Below are 21,187 nucleotides of genomic sequence, written 5' to 3' on the forward strand. Positions count from 1 at the left end.
ATTTAAAAGCCTTCCTGCTGACACATAATTTCACCTAAGTAAGCTAAATATGTTCTCCAACTATCTTATTTAGTCTTGGTAAAAGTAAACTTCATCCCATTTTAGACTGAACAGAACAGATAAATTTTTGAAATTCCAAAATAACCTAATATAAAATAATTGAAATAATGTGGTCTTATTGTACAACGATCATTAGGAAAAAATTATTTGTTGTATTAATCAAGATAAGAGAGACTCTGCTCTATGAAACAACAAACTCCCCTTGAAGCTCAGTGATAAAACCCAACCAAAATGTATCCCTCAACCACACAAAGTCTGTTTCACATCCAGGAGACTCCAGGTAGCTGTGCTCCATTTGGTAGTTTAGACATCCAGGCTGCTTTGATCTATGGCACCATCATCTCAATATGTACTACCACAGCAGGGGCAGAGTTCACTGTAGCCTCTCACGCAGACAGTTAGTTAAATGCACTGGCCCACAGGTGACACATTACCTGCAGGCACTGCTCATTGGCCAGAACAAGTCACATGATTCCTCCAAACTTGGAGAGGGTAGGGAAATATCATCCTTCCACGTGCCCAGAGGGAGAGGAGAACTGAAGATGGATGAGCAGTATGTACTAGAAGATACTACCTTTGAAACTTTTGATTTTGTTTTCTTAATATTTATGCTAGGAACTTCTGGTAAGTCCAAATTTTTCTCAAGAATAATCCTATAATTTAAATTATTATTATTATTATTTTATTTTTGCTAAGTCATTTGGATTTTCCAACTCCAGTTAGTAAGAATGAGTGCAGTTTAAAAAATCTAGTTTTTTTCAATAAAAACAAAAGCAAAGGAAACAAGAAACCCAAGAGGATTGCACCTTTTCTTAAGAGACATGCTTAGTGGGGCAGCGCTGGGAGGCCAGCGCAGGTGGGAAACAGCCAGGGGAGGAGGCATTGTGCTCCCCACCTCTCCTAGTCTCAAAGCACGTAGCTTCCTACATGATAAAAATATCCAGAGCCTCCATCATTTTAGCAAGATTTAATTAAAACTGCCCTAAATTAAGAAAATCTAGTCATCGTTTGCATTCCTAGATGCCTATGTTTAGTTGAGTCGCACGTAAGCAGAGAAATAAAAAAAAAAAAAATTAGCTTAATTTTTTGGCTGTGGAGAAGAGTGTGAATTGGTTTTATGTCACTTGTTGGGAACATCTTATGTCTTCCCTCAGCTGGGTTTCTCTGATGGGATTGCTTCTTCCCACCCTCCTGAAGGCCTCTGAGGACAAGCTGAAGCTTGGCTATGACCTTAGGAAAACTCTGGAGCCCACAAACAGGTGGGTAGGGTCACTGAGCTGCTCCTGAGAACAGCGGTGGCCCATCAGGCTTCTGAGCAACTGAAAGTTGCTGCCAAGTGGTCTAGAGCAGACATGGGGTTGCCACATATGGGCACTTGTCACCCCTAGAGAGGAGCTGAGTGCAAGGGAGATGTTCAGAAAACAACCTCCTGTCTTGAAAAATGATTCAGGGAAATTTCTAGAATTCCTGGGTGAGGAATGGCTGTAGAGAGGCCAGGAATTCAGTGTGTAAAAACAAATCTCGAGTATACCTGTCTTGAATCTCAGCTCTGTCACTGGTTAGCTCTGTAGCCTCGAACATGTTACTCAACCTTTCTGTGCCTATTTCCTCTCAGATAATTGTAACATGTACTCCATGAGTTTGTTGTAAAGATTAACCTAGATCATAAACGTGAAATTTTTAGAACAGTGCCTGGCTTACAGTAAGTGCCCAACAAATGTTAGCATTTGTTATTATTACAAAGGGGCACCACCTACCTCTGGGAATACCCACTTGTTTTGTGCAGCAGCCTCCCAGACATTCTATTTCCAGAAGTGCCTTTCTGTTAAAATACTGGAGAGCTTTTGATTTTATTTCAAATCCAGGAAGTTGATCACCTTGATGGGAGGGAGAGCTGTACAAAGGGCGGGACCCCACAGCAATCCAGGATTTTAGTCCAGCAGTAAGGCAGTTGTGGGAATAGCTTAGAGTGGAGAATCTCTCAGCAAACCCAGAGCAGACTCAGGCCCTGGAGTAACCATGGAAACAGGAGCCCACAGAGTCATCCAGGGTGTGGGATGGGGAAGTAGGTGGATAGATGGATAGATCGATGGGAGATGGATGGGTAATTGAGTGGGTGGGTATCACTTTCAGAAGAGTGAGAGCCCGGGGACAGCACCTGTGAGTACCTCTGAGCTGAGAGAGGTTTGGGGAGCTGGGAATGTGTCTGAGGGTAGATAGTTGGTCATGATAAAGAACAAGCAGGCCAAGTCTGAAAGGGAATCTTTCCCTGAGAGATTTCTGCTGAGTTCCCAGCGTAGGGAAGACATGGTAATCTAAGGAGGCAGGGAGCTGAGTGCGTTTACAGCTATTGCAGCTTCCAAGACTGGTTTCTGGCTAGAGAGTCTGTGACCTACCTAATATCTTTTATTACAAGCTTGTGACCGAGAACCAGACTGACACTCTTCTTCAGACATGTGGTGTGGATAAGTTCAGGCCTGAAAGGTCATTCTGAGAAAAGGGAAACAAAACCCCCTGAGGCTGCAGCTCAGGACTCAAGAGATACAGGGCGCCCTGGGCCTGGGTCCTGGAGCAAAGTCCTTCCAGCTGAGGATACTTTTAGCCACCACATGGTAAGCAGGAAGTGGGGACTTTTCTGTGCTCCCTCTGCCTACCATGAAAAAATGGATACAGGATATCTACCAGCATCTACCCTCTCACTGACAACAGAGACTGTTGGTGCCGCAATTTTCCTTCCTGCAAACTCCTCCACCTCTCCCACTTACATGGGGCCACATGATTGAGTTCGGGCCAAAGGAAGGTGGCCAGAATTGAAGCATGCCATTTCCAGGCCTGGCCTTGAAAACCTCTTGTGCCATCCTCTATGCTGCCTTCCCTCATCTCACATCCTGATGCAGGGGATTCCAGGGAAGGCTTTCTAGGCCCTTGAAGCTGGCAAAGTTCTAAACAGAAGGAGCCTGGGTTCATGAACCACTGTGTGAAACGCTATGCCCAAACACCCAATTAGACTTCAACATGAGTGAGAAATGATTCTTTTACTGTGTTAAGCCACTGGGATTGGGGGATTTTACAGCAATTAGCCTACACTAATTAATCCTGCACCTACTTGAGATCATTAAGAGGGCAGATTCTGGAACCAGAGGGACGTGTTTCAGTCTAAACACCTCACTTTATGGGCGTCGGTAAAATGAGGTTAATAACAGTACCTGAGAGAGGGCAGGAGGCAAGCAGAGAGCTGGGCACAGCTGATCACATCATAAGTATTCAGGCGCTGGTTCTGGTCATGGTTGACAGTGAAGCACTTGCTACGTGCCAGGTCTTGCTGTAGCTCTTAACTGATTCTTTTAATTCTCACAATAACCTCGCAAGTGAGGGACTATCAGAGGTTTTAAAGACGTGGACCATGAAGCATGAAGAGGGTAAATATTTTGCCCAAGGATACATGGCTAGCAGAGCTGGCCCGGGACCCAGGCGGTTTAGCTCCAGGGGACACGCCTCAGCCAGTGGCTTTCCTCTATTGCTGCCCTCGTTGTGATCAGTCTCAGCTTCACTTTCTCCACTGTCTCCATCTTCATCGGCCACCTGGGTTGTGAATGGTTGCTGAGACACTGCCACTCTCTGAACACAGGTGAGGGCCTTGAAGTGAATTGTTCTGATCTGGTATCTTGCTGGGCCCAGAAAGGAGGGCCAGGGCAGGGGCTAGGGACTTCAGTCCACTTCTCAGTCACCCAGAGAATGGTCAGGAGAGGAGGGACAGCAGGAGTCAGAGGACACACCTGAGGCAGGTGGAAAGAGAGCTCCTGGGTCTCTGCGGCTCAGATTCTTCACTGTGGGCTTTCAGGAGCGCCTGGGACAGGAAGGAAGGACAACCAGACCCTAGAGGCAAGTGAGAGTGAGCCCAGGAGGGGCTCCTACCTAGCAGCCCTGTTGCCCTCTTGTTAATTTCTCATGCGGTGACCTTAAGTCTAAATTTCATTAAGTTTATCTTAATTATTCCAGCCTTGTCCTAGGATGTCCTGAAGAATTCAGTCAAGGGCCCCAATGGAGTGTTACCCGGAGGGCTCACAGGGAAAGCCTCCCAAGGAAGAGGAACTTAGAGCAGGGAGTGCAAGAGGCATAACCTCAAGGCCCCAACCACACAGGAGCTGGCCCTGTGCGTGCCAGCTGTGGGGCATCTGAGTCCTTTTTATTAAAGGACTCAGAAAGGAGCTCTTCAGATACAATCTTCTCTCCCTTGTCAACCTCCAGGGGCACCTTGGGATGGGGGATGGTAGGCAGAAAGGAGGGTGGCCTCTGAAGATAAAGCCAAAAGGCCCAGACAGAGACTCACATATAATAAATTCAGCCCAGCATCCTAAAACAATGCACAAGCTATATATTTACTGTTGCCTCTTGAGAAAACACTTAATGAGGAATTACATTCATAAGGCAGCAAAATTTCTTAAAACCTTTCATACCCTAACTTTTCTCTCACTCTCCGTAACTAGTTCATTCTTCACCTCTCCCACACCTCATTCCAAGGCTCAGACCCTGCTTCCTCAGCTCAGGGTCTCTCCTGCCCGCTTCTCTCTTCTCTTCCAGGGTGCCTACACCCCCAGCAGCGTCTCTGTGCCTTTCCGCTGTACACCCACCCAGACAGGCCTGCCAGCTCCTTGTTCTGTCCCCATCACCACTGGCAGTAATGCAGGCCCAGGAGCAGATGCCTTTCCAAGGAGAGAAAGAAACTGCAACTATTCATAATCACGAGTTGTCTCCAAGGTAATGATTCTGAGAGGCACAGGCTCAGGGGTTGAGGGGAGGCGATGACAGAGACACCCAACTGTTATGATGCCCCAGCTCTGGGCAGGCACTGACCTAGAGCTGGGGAGTAGAGTAGCGGGTGCACTGAGCTAAGGCACAGCCCCTGCCCTTGGTGCTGACCACTAGGCTGCACCTGGGCACACGCTTTCCGTCTGTGCCCCCAAAGTCAAGGCTGCTCAGGCTCTCAACCTAGACTCCCATATTGCCATTACTTAGGGGGCTTTAAGAAAGCACAAATTCCCCAGGCGCTACACCAGAGATTCTGATTTAATTGGTCTGGAGCCAGGCTCGAGGCATCTAGGGGCATCTGCTATTGTGAAGTTTCCCTAAGGTATTTGAATGTGCAGCCAGGGATGAGATCCATTAGGTTAATCAATTGTTAAAGCAAGCACCCCGGAGCAAGAAGGGGGGTGCTCCAAGCCATGGCCCCAGGCACAGCAATCCTTCCTCCTCCAGCTGCCTCCTTGATCCACCAGGAGGAAGAAGAGGTGGGCCTAAGACTCTGGCTGGCACAGAATAATGTAAGATAGGAGTTGGAGCCTCACTCATTCATCATTCGATGACATATTCAATAACTATTTAATATAAGTTGTCAAAGAAATTATGGGACTGACTGAGGGATCTAGTTATTGGGCAGTCAGGCCTCGCTGAGGAGGTGACATTTAAATCGAGGTCTGAGTGACAAGGAGAAGCCTGTCATGTGAAGCTGCCAAACAGAACAGCAGGTGCAAAGGCCCTGGGAAGGAGCAAAGGAGCACGTGGCTGAAGCAGAATCGATGGAGAACACAGCAACAGGATGACGTCCGCGAGCTGAGCAGGGGTGCATATGGAGGGTCTTGGAACTGCGGTAAGGAGGTGGCTTTCATTCTAAGTTTGATGGGGAGCCCCTGGCAGGTTTTCAGGGGGCAATGACATGACCTTGTTTGCGTTTATTAAACACGCTGGTTGTGATGAGGAGGGTCCCTGGTGGAGAGCGGGATGGAAACAGGTGAAGAGTCCACTCCAGCAGGGTGGTAGGCAGCCCTGTGTTCACGCCCCATGGAGAGGATGAGTGCTCGGCTCCTCTGCAGTGGGGAATGTAGGTCAGGCAGCCTGGCTCCCTCAGCCAAGCCGCCAGTGCAGCCCCCTCGCCTGTCAGAAAAAATTGCCGACTCTGATATGTGTGGGCTCGACCAAGAGACCGGTGTTGGCAGAGAAAGCAGAGATAATAGTCTTCCAGATGCAGGGATGTGGGCCACTGCCTGGGGTCTTTGTGTCCCCTTCCCAGGGTGCCTGTCCCCACCCCACCCCCACCCACACACACACTTCTGCCCCATCAGGATCTCCCTAGCAGGCCAGCCCAGGGGCAAGCCTTCTTGTATGTCTGGAGCTGGCAGCTATATTTTTAAGATGAGGACTCAAACCTCTAAATAAGCCATAAACACAGCCAGCTTCCTGGGTACAGAAAGAGGGAGACAGCTTCATTCCTCTTTTGCACAGTGACTAGGAAATAAACAAGTGGCTCTGCCTGTCGCATACACTTAACCCTCTGCAAAGGCAATTGTCAGACCCACAGAGCTTCTGCCTCAGCCTTTCCAAGAAATAACTGATGTGCCCCACACTTGGGCTTCTCCTTGTGGCCATCAAGTTCACTATTCTGTTCAAGGAAAGGAAGGCATGGAGGCTTGTTCTTGACCCCAGAAAAGGTAAACAAAGAGCAGGTATGAACTCTGGGACCCTGAGTGGCTGGGGGCATGTTGGCCCAGCTCTGTCAGCTCTGGAAAGCAACTGAGGGTGGGTGGCGGGGGGAGTGTGAATGGGAAGGAGGGAGGTGGAGGGAGCTCTCGAGATCAGGGAGAAGAGTTGAGAGGGACACAGAATGACTCCTATTAAAAGAGTGAGAGCCCCCAGGAGCCTGGGCAGAGCCCTGGTGGTCTGAGGGTGGGGCGGCCATGAGCATGGGAGAAACAAAGAAAAACAAAAGGCAGGGGGGCTCTCTCTCCATGGGTGAAATCTGCCACAACCACAAAGGAAGAAGGAATGAGCAAGAACAAAAGCAGACAGGAAAAGAGGAGGCAAGCGGATTAATAAGGCAGGGGAGGAGGACAACCCCATAGTCATCAAACCCAAGCATTTCGGAGTAGGGGGGCAGAGACACTCCAAATGTGGCAGTTAAAGGTGATTTATGTATCGAGCTAAACCAGGAGAAGAGCCAGCAGCGAGGCCAGGGGAACGGGAGTGGCTGGGAATGGTGGGCTGCAGCAGAAGCCACACAGACGTGTGGCAGTGAAGCAGAAGGAGGGCTGTAAGCTTTGGGGTGGCCAGAAGCCAGGCAGTGAGAGGACAGTAGTGAAGGGCTACAGAAGCTACAAAGCCCACAAAGCCTGCCCCACAGGTGCTGCTGCCAAGGACACCTGCAGCAGGGAAATCTCACAGCCAGCACCACCCCCGACATGTGGGAGGGGGTTGAAAAAGAGTGAAAGAGGCAGCAACACAGTGATTATGTGCGCATTTGTGTGTGCACGCGCACACACACACATATCCCTATCTAAAAGCATCAGACTCAAGAGAAAGAAAGCTTGTGTGGCCCTCGACACACTATTCTACCTTCCTGCATGTACCTGCCTCCCTGGAATCCCCTGCACTTGCAGAGACCTGCAAAGATGTGGGTTGGGAACCCTCTCAGGAGGTGACACATCTGCACACACTCCCACATACACACCCAGAGGCAGGTGGCTGGCATAGGGACAGTTCTCCTCTAAATGAAGCCAGGCTTGGATCCAAGAAGCCCCACAAGAAGCCAGTTCCAGGGGCCTGCCCAGGCCCTTCAGGGAGCCCCAGCTCAATAGAGCATCTGTCTAGCTGGTATGGCATTGCCAGAACCACATAAAGAAAGGATGTGCTTTCCCACTGTGGCTGTGGCGGCTGCCCTTTGAGTCCAGAGCCACATTCGCAAGGGCTTTCCCAGGACTTCTGACCAAGACCTGAGGCCTGCCAGTCCCCTGCTTAGCTCACATGGTGCTTCAGTCTTTGCACATGGGGACCATGCAAAAGGGCCAAGAGACCGACGGGAGCTCCCCAGAAACTGTGGGTCCATTTCTCAGCTTGGCCCAGGAGGCAGTGCCTTAAAGAACAATCCTAGGAGACCAAGAGCTCAGACCTGGGCCACAAGTCTCCTGGGAATGGGGACAAAGGTAGTGAGCACACCCACACCGGACCCGCAGTCTCGACTGTGTCAGCATGCACAGAGTTCTCATTGTATTACGTGTATGGACTTTTCACTGTTCCACTGAATGCCACACTGTATACAGCACGCTGTACACACAGCTCACAGTCCCCTGCTGCGTACACACACTGCACTGACATGCCTTAAGTTCCCTTGTTCTGACACACTGCACATGTCTCCCAGCCCTCAGAGGTCCCATTTTAATCACACAAAGACACTGGAAAGTCCTACTGTCCTCAGACTACACACACACACACACACACACACACACACACACCCATCCTTGTTCTCTTCCGAAGCCCACACACCGGCCTGTGCACACGCTGTGCCTACACAGAGCTCCCAAACAGAACTCCGTGACTCCCTCCCACACTGGTGGGGCCTGCGCTTCTGAAACTAAGCTGAGCTCGACCTCAAGCTTCCCTGCCCCCTCTTCTCCCTTCCCACTACCTTTCCCCAGCAGCCCCCGCCCTTCAGCTTCAGGAAACTTTTCATCAGGTCCCTAAAAGGGAAACCCGGAGTTCTTCCCGTCCTGCCCTTCCCTGGTTGGTGCAAGCTGCCCCTCATTCCTCCAGCTGATCTCCCCAGAGATCCGGTGAGGAAAGGTCACCGTAGGCAGTCCCCTGCCTGCTCCCTGGTGGGAGGGAGGGTCGCAATAAAAGCTGTCACTAGGGGATGGGTGAGGGTTTGGGAAAGGTTTGGCCCTGCATTGTGCCAGGGGCGCAAAGGGGCGTGAGGCGCCAGAGGAGAGCAGAGAAGCTGCAGCGGCGGCGGCATCTCCGGAGTCGGGCGGCGGCGGAGCCGGGGCTGGGGAGCGCGGAGCTGTCCGTTCAGCACCACTGCAAGGGGCTCCGGCTCGGCTCCCGCTCCGGCTCCCGCCGGCGCCTGAGGCGCGTGCTGCTGTCTCTTAGAGGCGGAGGGACGTGCGGATCGATCGAGGTGGTTCTGTGAGCGTCGGGGCCAGCAGCCACCTGTGAGTCTCCCGCAACTGCGGGTGACGGCGGCATCTCCGGCGGGAGACAGGAGGAGACGCTTGGCGGACCCCGCCCGCCAGCCCGCGGGGCGCATACACAGGCGCACACACTCTCGCACCCGCGCGTACACGCAAGCCGGCCCGCAGCGGCGGCCGCAGCGATGCTCGCCAGCAGGTTGGGGAAGTTTCCCGCCGGCCTTGGCCGCGGGTCCTAGTGCTCGCAGGTAAGCGCTTCCTGAACGCTCAGGGCGAGCCCCGGCAGCTCTGCTGGGTAAGGCGCGGCGCACGCGGCTCCGGGGCACGGCGCCTGACAGGCGGAGAGGCCCTGAGAGGGGGCCGAAGGGGCTCCAGAAGTGGGGGCTGAACGCAGGGGACGCCAGGCCCTTCCCCCAGCCCGGGTTTACAGATTTGAGCGGTGAATTTCTCCGCCCCCCTCCCGAAGCTGCGCGCCCCCATCTCGGCCCAGCCCTGCCCGTGCGCATCCCAGCTCCGATCCCGCCTGTCTGCGGCGAGAGGGCGGGGGTGTTCCCTCGACTTGCCCACGGGCAAGGTCAGCTTGCAGCCTCCTAGGGCTCCCAGAGCCGCGGGGGCGCGACCCCCGGCAAGCGTAAAGAGGCCAACAGGACCCTGGGTTGGGGGTGGAGGCGCGGCCATGCATGCTAGTGGAAACATACCCACCCCAATCCTTTCCTTGAGAGGAGGCCAAACCCCACAGAACCACTCCCCCCCCCCCCATCTCAGTACCCTTCAGCGCCCAGAGACTCCACTGGACTGAGCCCGCCAGAGATGGGTGGGGGTAAAAGAGAGAAGAGCCCGGGTCCCGAGCACCCCGCACTCACCGGACGCTGTTCCCTCCGCCTCCAGGTGTAGCGCCCCCGCGCGGCTCGGGAGGCTGGGCGTCTCCAGCATGACCCGCCAGAGCCTGTGGGATGTGTCGGAGGCCAACGTCGAGGATGGAGAGATCCGCATCAACGTAGGAGGCTTCAAGAGGAGACTGCGCTCGCACACCTTGCTGCGCTTCCCCGAGACGCGCCTGGGCCGCCTGCTGCTCTGCCACTCGCGTGAGGCCATTCTGGAGCTCTGCGATGATTACGACGATGTCCAGCGTGAGTTCTACTTTGACCGCAACCCCGAGCTCTTCCCCTACGTGCTGCATTTCTACCATACCGGGAAACTTCACGTCATGGCAGAGCTGTGTGTGTTCTCCTTCAGCCAGGAGATCGAGTACTGGGGAATCAACGAGTTCTTCATCGACTCCTGCTGCAGCTACAGCTACCACGGCCGCAAAGTGGAGCCCGAGCAGGAAAAGTGGGACGACCAGAGCGACCAGGAGAGCACCACATCCTCCTTTGATGAGATCCTGGCCTTCTACAATGACGCCTCCAAGTTCGATGGGCAGCCCTTGGGCAACTTCCGCAGGCAGCTGTGGCTCGCGCTAGACAACCCCGGCTACTCGGTCCTGAGTCGGGTCTTCAGCATCCTGTCCATCCTGGTGGTGTTGGGGTCCATCATCACCATGTGCCTCAACAGCCTAGCGGACTTTCAGATCCCCGACAGCCAAGGCAACCCTGGGGAGGACCCTAGGTTCGAAATTGTGGAGCACTTTGGCATCGCCTGGTTCACATTTGAGCTGGTGGCCAGGTTTGCTGTGGCCCCTGATTTCCTCAAGTTTTTCAAGAATGCCCTAAACCTTATTGACCTCATGTCCATTGTACCCTTTTACATCACTCTGGTAGTGAACCTGGTGGTGGAGAGCACACCTACCTTGGCCAACTTGGGCAGGGTGGCCCAGGTCCTGAGGCTGATGCGGATATTCCGCATCCTAAAGCTGGCCAGGCACTCCACTGGCCTCCGCTCCCTGGGGGCCACCCTGAAATACAGCTACAAGGAAGTAGGGCTGCTTTTGCTCTACCTCTCTGTGGGGATTTCCATCTTTTCTGTAGTAGCCTACACCATCGAAAAGGAGGAGAATGAGGGTCTGGCCACCATTCCTGCCTGCTGGTGGTGGGCCACCGTCAGTATGACCACTGTGGGGTATGGGGATGTGGTCCCAGGAACCACAGCAGGGAAGCTGACCGCCTCTGCCTGCATCCTGGCAGGTATCCTAGTTGTGGTACTGCCCATCACCTTGATCTTCAATAAATTCTCCCACTTTTATCGGCGCCAAAAGCAACTTGAGAGTGCCATGCGCAGCTGTGACTTTGGAGATGGAATGAAGGCGGTCCCGTCGGTCAATTTAAGGGACTACTACGCCCATAAAGTTAAATCCCTCATGGCAAGCCTGACGAACATGAGCAGGAGCTCACCAAGCGAACTAAGTTTAAACGATTCCCTTCAGTAGCCAGGAGGAATTGTGGCCCTCAAACCCACGTTGCTGAGCTGCCTCTAGTGTCTCTGGCACAGTCCAGGCACCTTGGGGTTATGGCGTAAAGAGTATGCCCAGCCCCAGAGGGGAGAAATGCATGGGATATGCACCCCAGGTTGCTTTTACAGTATTTAGAATCATTTTTAGAGGGTGGTGTGTCTGACACCTGCCTTTGTGCCCTTCAGTGAAATGACACTCACTGGTCTTAGCATTGTGAGCATAAAATGTTCACCTTTCTGCTGGATGAGTACCACCCAGAATGTTAATTTTTCTGTTCACTGTGTTCTCTATTCTAGTGCTCGTGGCCCAATACTGTCTGTGAGTTGTTTGTGTTCCTGTTTCTGAGGTTGTCATGTGAGTTCTATACAAAAAGCCCCACAAGTCTGTCTAGTGGAAATATATCTATGGGATTAGCAAGGATATGATGGGATTTTGCTCACATTATGTGAAAACAAAGTCTCAGTTCTTTACTCATTGCTTTCCTTTAGTTTTAATACCAAAACAAAGAGAACGTGAAGTTAAGCCCATGAGCAATGCAAGTCTGTGAGTTATTTTTATAAATGGTCTGCAGCTCTGTGACTTGCATGGGCACACTGGTCACCTTTAGAACAATGTATGCTGATGTTCATCCCATAAATGTTGCTCTTTAGAAAATGTTACTCAGTTAAACATGTAGTGAAGATAGAAGTTTTTTTCCCAAACAGATGATTAGGAACGGGGACTTCAGCTAAACATAGGCCAAATTGCAGGATGTTTAAAGACTTTGCAAAGTCAGGCCTTCGTTTTATCCAGCGTGACCGTGGAGACGTTTATTTCTGGCTGAGGTTCCTAGTTTAGGCTTTTTGACCAAATGTTGCCGTGTCTTAGATATTAGCATGTTCTTGAAATCTTTATTTTTTTAAATGTTTAGAAATAAGGTCATGTCGTCTTTCTCAAATGAAAAGAGGTTTACCGTTGCATTGCCTCCCCGAGGGGAACATTGTTGGGTTCCGAGCAAAGGCAGTGGCTTAGAAACTTTTGTTGCCTGCTCTTCAAGCTTATAAAATGAGAACCCTTTTTTTCCAAGCAGAATTTACTCAGATAGTTTTGCTTCTAGGATACAGTGTGTTGTATATGACACTCTAATTGCCCTGGAGTTCCTGGCATGACATGGAAACTTAGTGGTGCGGAAGTGTATATTCAAAATATAGAAATGCGCGAAGGCTGTGTTGCTACCCAGGATGGGACGACTGTAGCTCTTATTTCCATTTCAATCGCCTTTTGTTGGGGGAGGGTGGGTAGAGGACAGAAAAAAGGCAAGAATTGTAAAAGAAAACATTGCTATTGTAAATAATTGTCAGCTTCTTGAAAAGCTTAATGCTATTTAAAAAGCCTTTAAACTTATAAACTTCTGTTGAAGGTTGAGACTTTTCACCCTTCTTCAAAATGCCCTTCCTCTTCTTTGGTTAACCAGCACATAACATTGTGAAGGGGAACTTGGATTCCTTTGTAAGGTAGTTCTCCACTGTCTTCTGTGTAATCAGTCAGCTTCCATTTTGTTCAGTCTTTGGAAAAGCTATAGAATCCAGGAGTCTAAGCATGGAGTTAGGTAGGCTTTTTATCCAAGGCTTGGGCCTTCCCTAAAGAGGTTCATTTTGTCTCTTAGTTGAAGGTAATACATACCTCATAGGTTTGTGATGAGGATCTTGTCAGGTTTTGTGTACTTGTAGTTGCCATGGCTACTGTAGAGTGGGCGATTTGTTGGATGAATGGACTAGTTGTTTATGCCCTTGAGTCTCCAGTTCGAATCCTTCCATCAGACTAGAGCCTCATGGGGAGCGGGGAGCTGACCACCAACTAATGCCTGATAGTCTCTTGTCTACGTCCGCTTCTCAGAAGCATCAGGAAAGGTGAGATGACTTAGAGGCAATCGGCCACCAAGCTAGAAAAGCAGGTTTATTTTTCAGAATTTGCACATGAAGCACTTGGCTTTGGCTGATGTTTCCAGAACTGGAAGGCAGAAAATTTACAAAATCAGCCCCAGCTGCACAGAAGGCAGGTGGTGGTACAAACTTGCGAGGACTGTTCAGTTTGCCAGAGCCGATGGTATCACATCACTAAGTGTGGTATCCATGGTCCCTGACCATAAAACTTGTGAAAACGGAGACGAGGAAGGAGGCGGAATAACTCAGTCACTTTCTTGAGTATTTTTCTAAAATAGGCAGGTTTTTCCACCAAAAAAGAAATACTTCCAGTGGTTACCCTTTGCAGATGTGAAAGCTGGAAAACTTAACTTTTCATCTTGGTAATGACTTGCATTTATCTGGTGCCTTTCTTTAGGGGGATCCCAAAGTGCTTTAGAGACTATCTTTTTAACATCTCTTGTACATATATACACTTGTATAAAATTTTACTTTGCACATCCTGAAACTTCAGTCACTTCTGAGCGTGAGAATGTCCTACAGCATCGAGTTCTCCAAATGGTGGTTTCAGATAAGAGAGCAAAAGAGCCACTCAGCTGGCTTGAACACTGGAGTTAATTTCCACAAAGGATGGAGACTGAACTGTGACCCGGGGAGAAATAACCGTCCTCTCCCCCAGAGGACCACCAAGGGGAAAAGTTCACAGTGCTTTCAGTTGGGCTTTGATGGACCTTGCTAGATAACATCTTCTGTAGCAGTTTCTTCTGGTCCCTGGAGCTAATCAGAGAGGATCAGATTAATTTTCTGCTCTGTTTCTGGAGTTAAGAACATAAGAATGAGGTGACATCTTCTGCCACCAGGCTGTTAGACTGACCCATAAACCTCCATTAGGGGACACAGTAGAAGCTTCAGATCACTTATTTCTAAATGTTGGCTTGAGAGCAGCTTTTCTTCTAATATTTGAAGGTTGTTATCTTCAATGCCATTTGGACACATATGTGGGCCAGGCTATTCTCACGATGTATGTGATGAGATTTTGAAAATGCTGAATGGAAAGTGAGTGGCACTGTGTCTTTATTGCATAGATACATATTGGTTCTAGGTTAGTGTTTTCTGTCAAACCCCCACATTTCCTGGGTTTGCTAGTGAGGAAGGGCATGTTGTAATGCTGAGCCAATTTGTAGCCCCTAAGGTAGTAATTGGTATTTAATATTCAGATTTGTTATTTCAACTTATCTTAGTACTCAAATAATTGAAAAACCTGCTAATTCTTGCTTCATTTCAAAGAAAATGATTTGTTATGCACTTTGGGATAGCAGTGATCTGTACAGGCTGTGTGTTATCTACTTGAAGGCTTAACTGGTATGTCTTGTATGTATTAACAGCATGACTTGTTACAGAGTTGTAATTTTAAAAATTGAGAACGCTGTATTGGCGATGTCAGTTTTACACTCATTAACACACTACTGTTCAAGCACCGACGCGGGCCCGCTGCACCGTTACGTGTGACGACTGCACGTCAGTCTCCAAGCCGCAACCTTGACCACGAAGTAACACTGACACACCCCGGACTCCAACCTCGAAGAGTGTGCAGATTAAATAGAAAAAATTGTTTATGCTTCCTTAAGGCGCTTTGACTCCATGTGGAGTCGCAAACACAAGGGCGTTCGATGCTGGGGACCAGGCTTCCCGAGGAAGGCTCTGACTTAGACTATCAGCCATTCGAAAGGTCAGACTATCAACCACTGACTTAGACTATCAGCCATTCAAAAGGTCACAGTGAACTTGTGGGAAGATCACTGGCTAACGGGGCTCTGCTCCCGGTTTGCCTTCAATTCTGTGATTTTAGGCATATCACTTGGCCCCTCTGAGCCTCATATCCCATGGCTGCACAATGAGAAGGTTGGGTGAGCTCCTCCTTAAAATCCTGCCCAGTTCGCATCTCAATGCCTGCACCTCTACGTCCTCTGGTGGCTGTGAGCAGATCCCAGGATCCTTAATTTATCTTTAAGCAGAGCAGAGGGACCGCTCAGAACCAACCTTCTATTTGCTTTCATTTCTCTCAACAGCCAACCAAGATAGATGACAGTTTCAGGGACAACCATACCAGAGAATGCTGGGGCTTGTGTCTGTGCCAGGTAAATAGAAACTTAAAACAATTAATTAAAAATTGAAAACCATTAGACAGAGAGGACAATCACATTGATCTCATTTGGTTCAGGGCTGTTTGCCTGTTTATGCCTGTTCCTTTAAGGAAGCCTGGCGAGTCCCTCACCCCTGTTCCCAGGAGGTTATTGCACTTCCCCAGGGCCCCTAAGTGCATAAGTTCGGGTGGATCTCCCCCATCTCACACTGAGGAGTGGTGGCATCTGCAGGTATCTCCTGCACAACCTGCAGAAGGGAATGGCAACCTGTGTTAACCTTGTCCTCAGTCTCATGGCAGTTGAGAACACGCACTACGGGACCTATGTGCAGCCCCAGAAGGCACATGAGGTTACCACAGTCCTTGCATTGCCACCAACTGGGGCAGAACATGTCCCCTCCCTCCAGCAAGGTATAAATGGTATTCAGCGATATTTCAGGTCCAGGATACCGTGTATCTTAAAAGGAAAAACAAACACCTCCTCTTGAGGCAAGAGCTTAAATACTGTACTCATGTGGTCATTCTTTCCTCTTATTTTTACGAGGAATTTTAACTAGTATTTCCCCCCAAGGGCCTTATCTGGGTGTTACATCCAGTTGACATTGTAGATCTGAAAATCTGCAATATTTTCCTCTTTCCGTGACCTCATTTGTCAATATCACCATCCTCTTGGCTAAATTCTCCAAATTGGCTAAATTCTCAGAGAAAGGCCTGAGCAAATGACTGTGCCTGCAGGTGACAAGCTTACGCTCTCAGAAGTTAGACATAAACAAGGCCCCAAAGACACAGCCAGGGGGAGAGAGGTACAACGATGGGGGAAAAGAAGGCAGGTGTGCCAGGAGCTGGTGCAACTTTTTGCAGAAGTTAAAGGGGATAGAAGAAGCCAAGAAAAAGAAGAGAGGAAAAAAAGAAAGAGGATACAGAAGGAGAGAGCGAGTAAAAGAAAAGGCAAGAGAGAAATGAAGGGAGAGAAGACAATATTAGGGAGAATAGGAGAATGAAGCTATATTCGGCCTTCCGTTGAATTCATTTTATTCCCAGTCGCTCCAGCCCACCAGAGGCCTCCTGGAGGTGACTATTGCTGGAGTCAACTCCCTCCCCTCTTCTCCTGGCACCTTCACCCCCCTCCCCAACAAGATTTCACAGTTGGTAGAAATGACATGTGGAAACTACTAAAAGCCTTCTGGATGAAGAGGGCAGTGAGGACACAAGGAAAGGAAGGACAAATGTTTCTTCTGGATTATAAACAGGACCGGGCACTAGCCAGACAGAGTGGTGTGGGAGTCAGGAGCGGAGGGGTGGAGGGAAGGGAACGAGAAGAAACTTCCGTGAACAGGGACCTACGCGAGCAACAACGAGGAAGCCCAAGCAGGTCAGCACGTGCAAGGCCCCTGTAAGCCCGTGCGGCTGGAAAGAAGCAGGGCACGAACCGTCCAGAGAAAGGCCTGAGCGTCCTTCTTTTGTCCCTGGGGTGGAACATCCTGGCTGTGTTGAGGCTGTTCTAACTGACTCTGGCAGCAGCTTGGAGGCGTGGGAGGGGCCAGGCAGTGGGAAGTCACTGCCATAGTGTAGGCCAGACACAAGGGAACGGGCCAGAGAGGAAGTGGCAGAGCAGGTTGCTAAGGAGATGGGTGCTGCAGGACCCCGTCAATGACTGGATGTGAGGATGAGGGAGAGGGATCTGACCTCATCGATGATGAGGTGGATGAGTGAATAGTGGTGCCACCAAGAGAGGTAGGAAATTCTTGGCTCCCTCGCCGAGGCTGAGTAGTATTGCCTGAAAGCCTGGTAGACACCCAGATGGAGGTGTGTGGAGGGCAGAGGGAAGCCTGGGACCAGATCATCAGCTGAGCAATGGAGTTGAGACCATGAGTGAGGTGGCCCAGGAAGGGTACAGAGAGAAACAGAAGAAAGGAAAGAGGGAACTCTGTGGAAGACCAGGGGCAGGCATGGGAATGAGTGAGGTCTAAGGCCTGGCTTTCCTCACTGGCCCATTCCAGCTGTCATCTTATTTCTCAACTTCCCCCTGAGAGATCCCGGTGGACGGTGTGTGGTGGCTTCAGCTTTCCTCCTCATCCATGTCCTTATTTTGTCCCTACCACTCTTTTCACACTGCTCTCTTGATCACTAGTGCTTTCCTGACACTTAAAGCTGAATTCAGTGGCCCTTCCTTGATTCTCAAGCTCCCCCAAACTCTTTGACCCCGTAGATCAGCCTCTAAGTTCCTTGCACTTCCTCCTCTCTGGTTCTTAGACACCGCGCATTGCCGGCTTTCCCAAGGGCTCCGATTCTTCCTCTCACATCCCCGCTGGGTCCTTGTCCTCCTTCTGGCCCTTTACATCGTGTGTTTGCACGTAATGTCTGTCCTTAGCAGTCTGCAGTGCTCTTTACCAAGCCGCAGCCTCAACTAGTGTGCAAATGACTCACGTCTCCTCATCTGGCCCCGTGTCACTCCTGAGCCCCATGCATGTTACCCACGTGCATTTAGGAGTCACCACGTCTAAAACCAGACCCGTCACCTTCACTCCAAACTTGCTCTTCCTCATCCCCTCCCTCACTTCTGTTAAAGGATCACAGTTCTGTCAGCCACTCACGTTGAGATGTCAGTCATCTTTGAATTCTGTCCCATTATCTGTCCATTTACTCGCCACAGCAATCATTTCTTGACAACTGACTAATTGCCAAGTGTCATATTAGATGTAAGGGTAATAAATTTAAAAAGTATTGCTCACAGCTCTTACGCAGTATAGACTACAGCACTTCATTGGGTACTGAAATCATCTGGGGAGATTTCAAAATGTAGATGTCTGGGCATCACTCCATCTACAAAATTATACTGCTAGGGGGTGGGCCCCTGGAATTTGTCCTCTTAAAAACCTCCCAGGTGATTTTCAATGCACAGTGGTTTTCAGAGCCCGGGCTCAGGGACACCCCTACAGTCCTCTCCTTCACCTCCTTATCCCAGTCTCACACCCAGTAAGACAGCAGGGTTTTTCCTTCACAGGACCTCCTACATCGGTTGCTTTGTATCCATTCTAAGGTTCCACCCTACTTCAGTCCTTGCTTACTGGCGTTTTGTTAATTTTCAACAGACTCACACCCAGGCTCTGCCACTCCAATCCATCTTTTCCTGCCGCCCTCCCCCATCCTCCCGGCCCCCAACCAGGCTCATCTTTTACCTTCCTGTACCTTAGACCTCCTGGTGCCTTCTTTGGCTACTGCTGGTGCTTATGTTAAATACAACCGCAGACATGAAAGGTCATAGCTGAGGAAGTGGAAAATCTGCAGGGGCCCATTAAAGGAATAGGGCTCATTTAGGAAAGAATTGCCTTTCAATGGGGCAACCAGGGGCAAGTGATAGGGACATGAGAAATTTGTAACAAGTGACACACAAAGCTGACAGCACAAAGGGCCTGCATGTTGGGTGACCAGGCTCACCACCTGTCCAGGGATAGCCAATCCTGAGTCCTAGACTAAGGGTCTCCCAAAGACACTGGGGTTTGTCCTGCACTGAGTCACATCTGGACGTCCAGGGATGTGGTATGAGGCAGGCAGACTGGGGAAATATGGTAGACAGAATTGGGGGGTCTCAGGGACGTTTTTTTTCTATTCAAATTCTTTTTGTCGCCTACATCTCTAGATATTTAAAGAATTCTGTGCTATTTTCAGACCTACTATGAAAAGAACTGAGGTGTTAGCAGTCAGACACCCATCTAACCATTTCCTGAGAGCTGGCATGACTCACTTTTGATCTGTCAGCTTTCTATCGATTTTTCTGGCAAACTTTGTGGGTCTACCAGGGCTGACTTTACCCCGAGTGGCTGAATTGTATCCCACTGTGTTCAGGGTCAGTTTTTACAGAGGCCACTATCGCGGGGTTGGAACCTGCATTTCTTCTTGCGGAACATGAGGGAGGAGAAGAGCGAAACCACAGCGCACAGAACCTAGAGCGTCCTGGGCTTTCACGCCGCTTGCTGAAGAGAAGCCAGGCAGCTTTCCTCATGCCTCTCCCGGAGTTGAGATTTGGGGGCTGCTTTTGGAATGAGGTGCTGATGGGAACCACTAGAGCCCCAGAAGTAATTCTGGGTTCTTCTTCACGGCGGGCGAGGCCACTTTCACTCTGCCTTTCAATCTTCCTGGAACCAAGGAGCCAATGATGTAAGGCATCTTAATATATAACGAGATCACTGGTTATCCAGTAGCCTCCCCATTTTTAAAATAGCCCTCTCATGTTAAAAAAAAATTAAAAACTTAAATTCTATTCAAACAAAAATATCCTCTTGACCTTCACATTTACCTAAGCTTTCCACGCCCTCCCACAATGGGAATATGTAAATTTGTATCAAAGCTTTAAACCAGCAAGACGCTCTGAGCCGTGACGCTAAGGGACTCATTTGTGCTGAATTTCAGAGATGAGCTTGATGCCTGGAAACTGAGATGTGCAGATGTCATATTTTCAGAAAGGCGAGAGAGCCGGCCTCAGCAAATAATGCCAGGAGAGGAACTGAGAGGCAGAATCACATCAACCAAGGGCCATTCATTATTCAGCGGGGGGCAAAGTCTCTTGCTGAGCCTTGTGCTGAGTGCAATGAGAGCGACGTGTCTGTGTGTCCTCAGCTCCCAGTCCTGTCACGTGTGCTATTTCATGAAAAAGCATCGCAAATGGCCCCTAGGGAGCAGGTTTGAAATGTCACAGAGGGGTGTATACACGTGTCTGTGTCTGTGTGCATATGTGCGTGTATGTGAATCTGTGTGTCTCTGTGTGCGTCTATTTGTTCGGGTGTTTGGATGCCTGTTTCTGTATGCTTGTATGTCTGTCTGCCTGAGTCTCTGTGTGTGTCCACGTGTGTGTCTAAGTGTCCGTATGTATGATATGGGTGCGCTTGTGCCTCTGCGTGTCCGTGAATGTGGGGGTGAACTAGACAGTTGCATAGAGCAGCTTTCTCTGCAAGCTGCCTAAGTTAAATTACATTGTCCCACCCATGTCTCCCTCTCTCAGGTCTCACAGCACCTAACCCTTTTCCTTCTTAGCTCTTATTGCAATTAGTCATTCTTGTTTATTGGGCGATGTTTGTCATCCCCACTGATTGGAACCTCTGTGAGCATAGAGATATTTATTTCTAGTGCCTAACAGTGCCTGGCACAGAATAAATGCTGACAAATGATAAATGAATCAAGAACCGAGGGCTGAGCGAGGTGTGGGGTCAGGGATCTTTCACGGCGAGTGATGCTGGAGAAGTCACAGGTGTGGGGAGCCGATTCCACTGGCCGTTTGACTGAAGAGCTGGGAGGCCTCCATACAGGGCTTCACTGCATGGACATCCTTAGCAAGCCTCCAGGGCTGGAGCCTGGTGACACCTTGGTCTGGCAGTGCCACCAACAGCAAGACTGGAAGGACAGCCTCCACGTAATGCACATTTCTGAACGTGCTCCAGCACTGAGGGAGGGCTGCCAAGAAATCCCCATTGGTAATGACTAATGCATTAACCAGTTTGTAGGTGAAAAAATGTCAAAACAGATCAAAACACAAGCATCCTCTGGGGTAGGGGGCCAAGAGACCACCCACATGGTTAGGCTTTAGGGCAGAGGGCACTGGCTATGTGCTATGTTGGGAGGACGGCATCATTTTGTGGTGGTTAGGGGGTTAGTCTTGACACTACTATTTCATTGCTGATCCTCCACCAAAAAAGCAAAACCAAAAATCAAACCTGGGCCCTTCGTTTAAGTGTATCTTCTTTGT

General features: G+C 49.9%; 1 protein-coding gene across 2 annotated transcripts; it reads left to right on the forward strand.

Annotated features, from left to right (window-relative positions):
* The first annotated feature begins 5,538 nt into the window (after nucleotides 1–5,538).
* On the forward strand, nucleotides 5,539–16,128 carry KCNS2 (potassium voltage-gated channel modifier subfamily S member 2). Of its 2 annotated transcripts, XM_016157856.2 has the most exons (3): nucleotides 5,539–5,707; nucleotides 8,977–9,262; nucleotides 9,903–16,128. In XM_016157856.2, exon 3 carries the CDS (start codon nucleotides 9,946–9,948, stop codon nucleotides 11,377–11,379), a length of 1,434 nt encoding a protein of 477 aa, XP_016013342.2. In that variant the 5' UTR covers nucleotides 5,539–5,707; nucleotides 8,977–9,262; nucleotides 9,903–9,945; the 3' UTR covers nucleotides 11,380–16,128. The 2 variants fall into 2 exon arrangements, with proteins under 2 accessions (XP_016013342.2, XP_016013343.2); XM_016157857.2 differs by lacking the exons at nucleotides 5,539–5,707; nucleotides 8,977–9,262 and adding an exon at nucleotides 9,538–9,588.
* Nucleotides 16,129–21,187: the final 5,059 nt, after the last annotated feature.

Source organism: Rousettus aegyptiacus, unplaced genomic scaffold (genome assembly GCF_014176215.1).
Source record: "Rousettus aegyptiacus isolate mRouAeg1 unplaced genomic scaffold, mRouAeg1.p scaffold_m13_p_15, whole genome shotgun sequence".
In the NCBI taxonomy this organism is placed as follows: domain Eukaryota; kingdom Metazoa; phylum Chordata; class Mammalia; order Chiroptera; family Pteropodidae; genus Rousettus; species Rousettus aegyptiacus.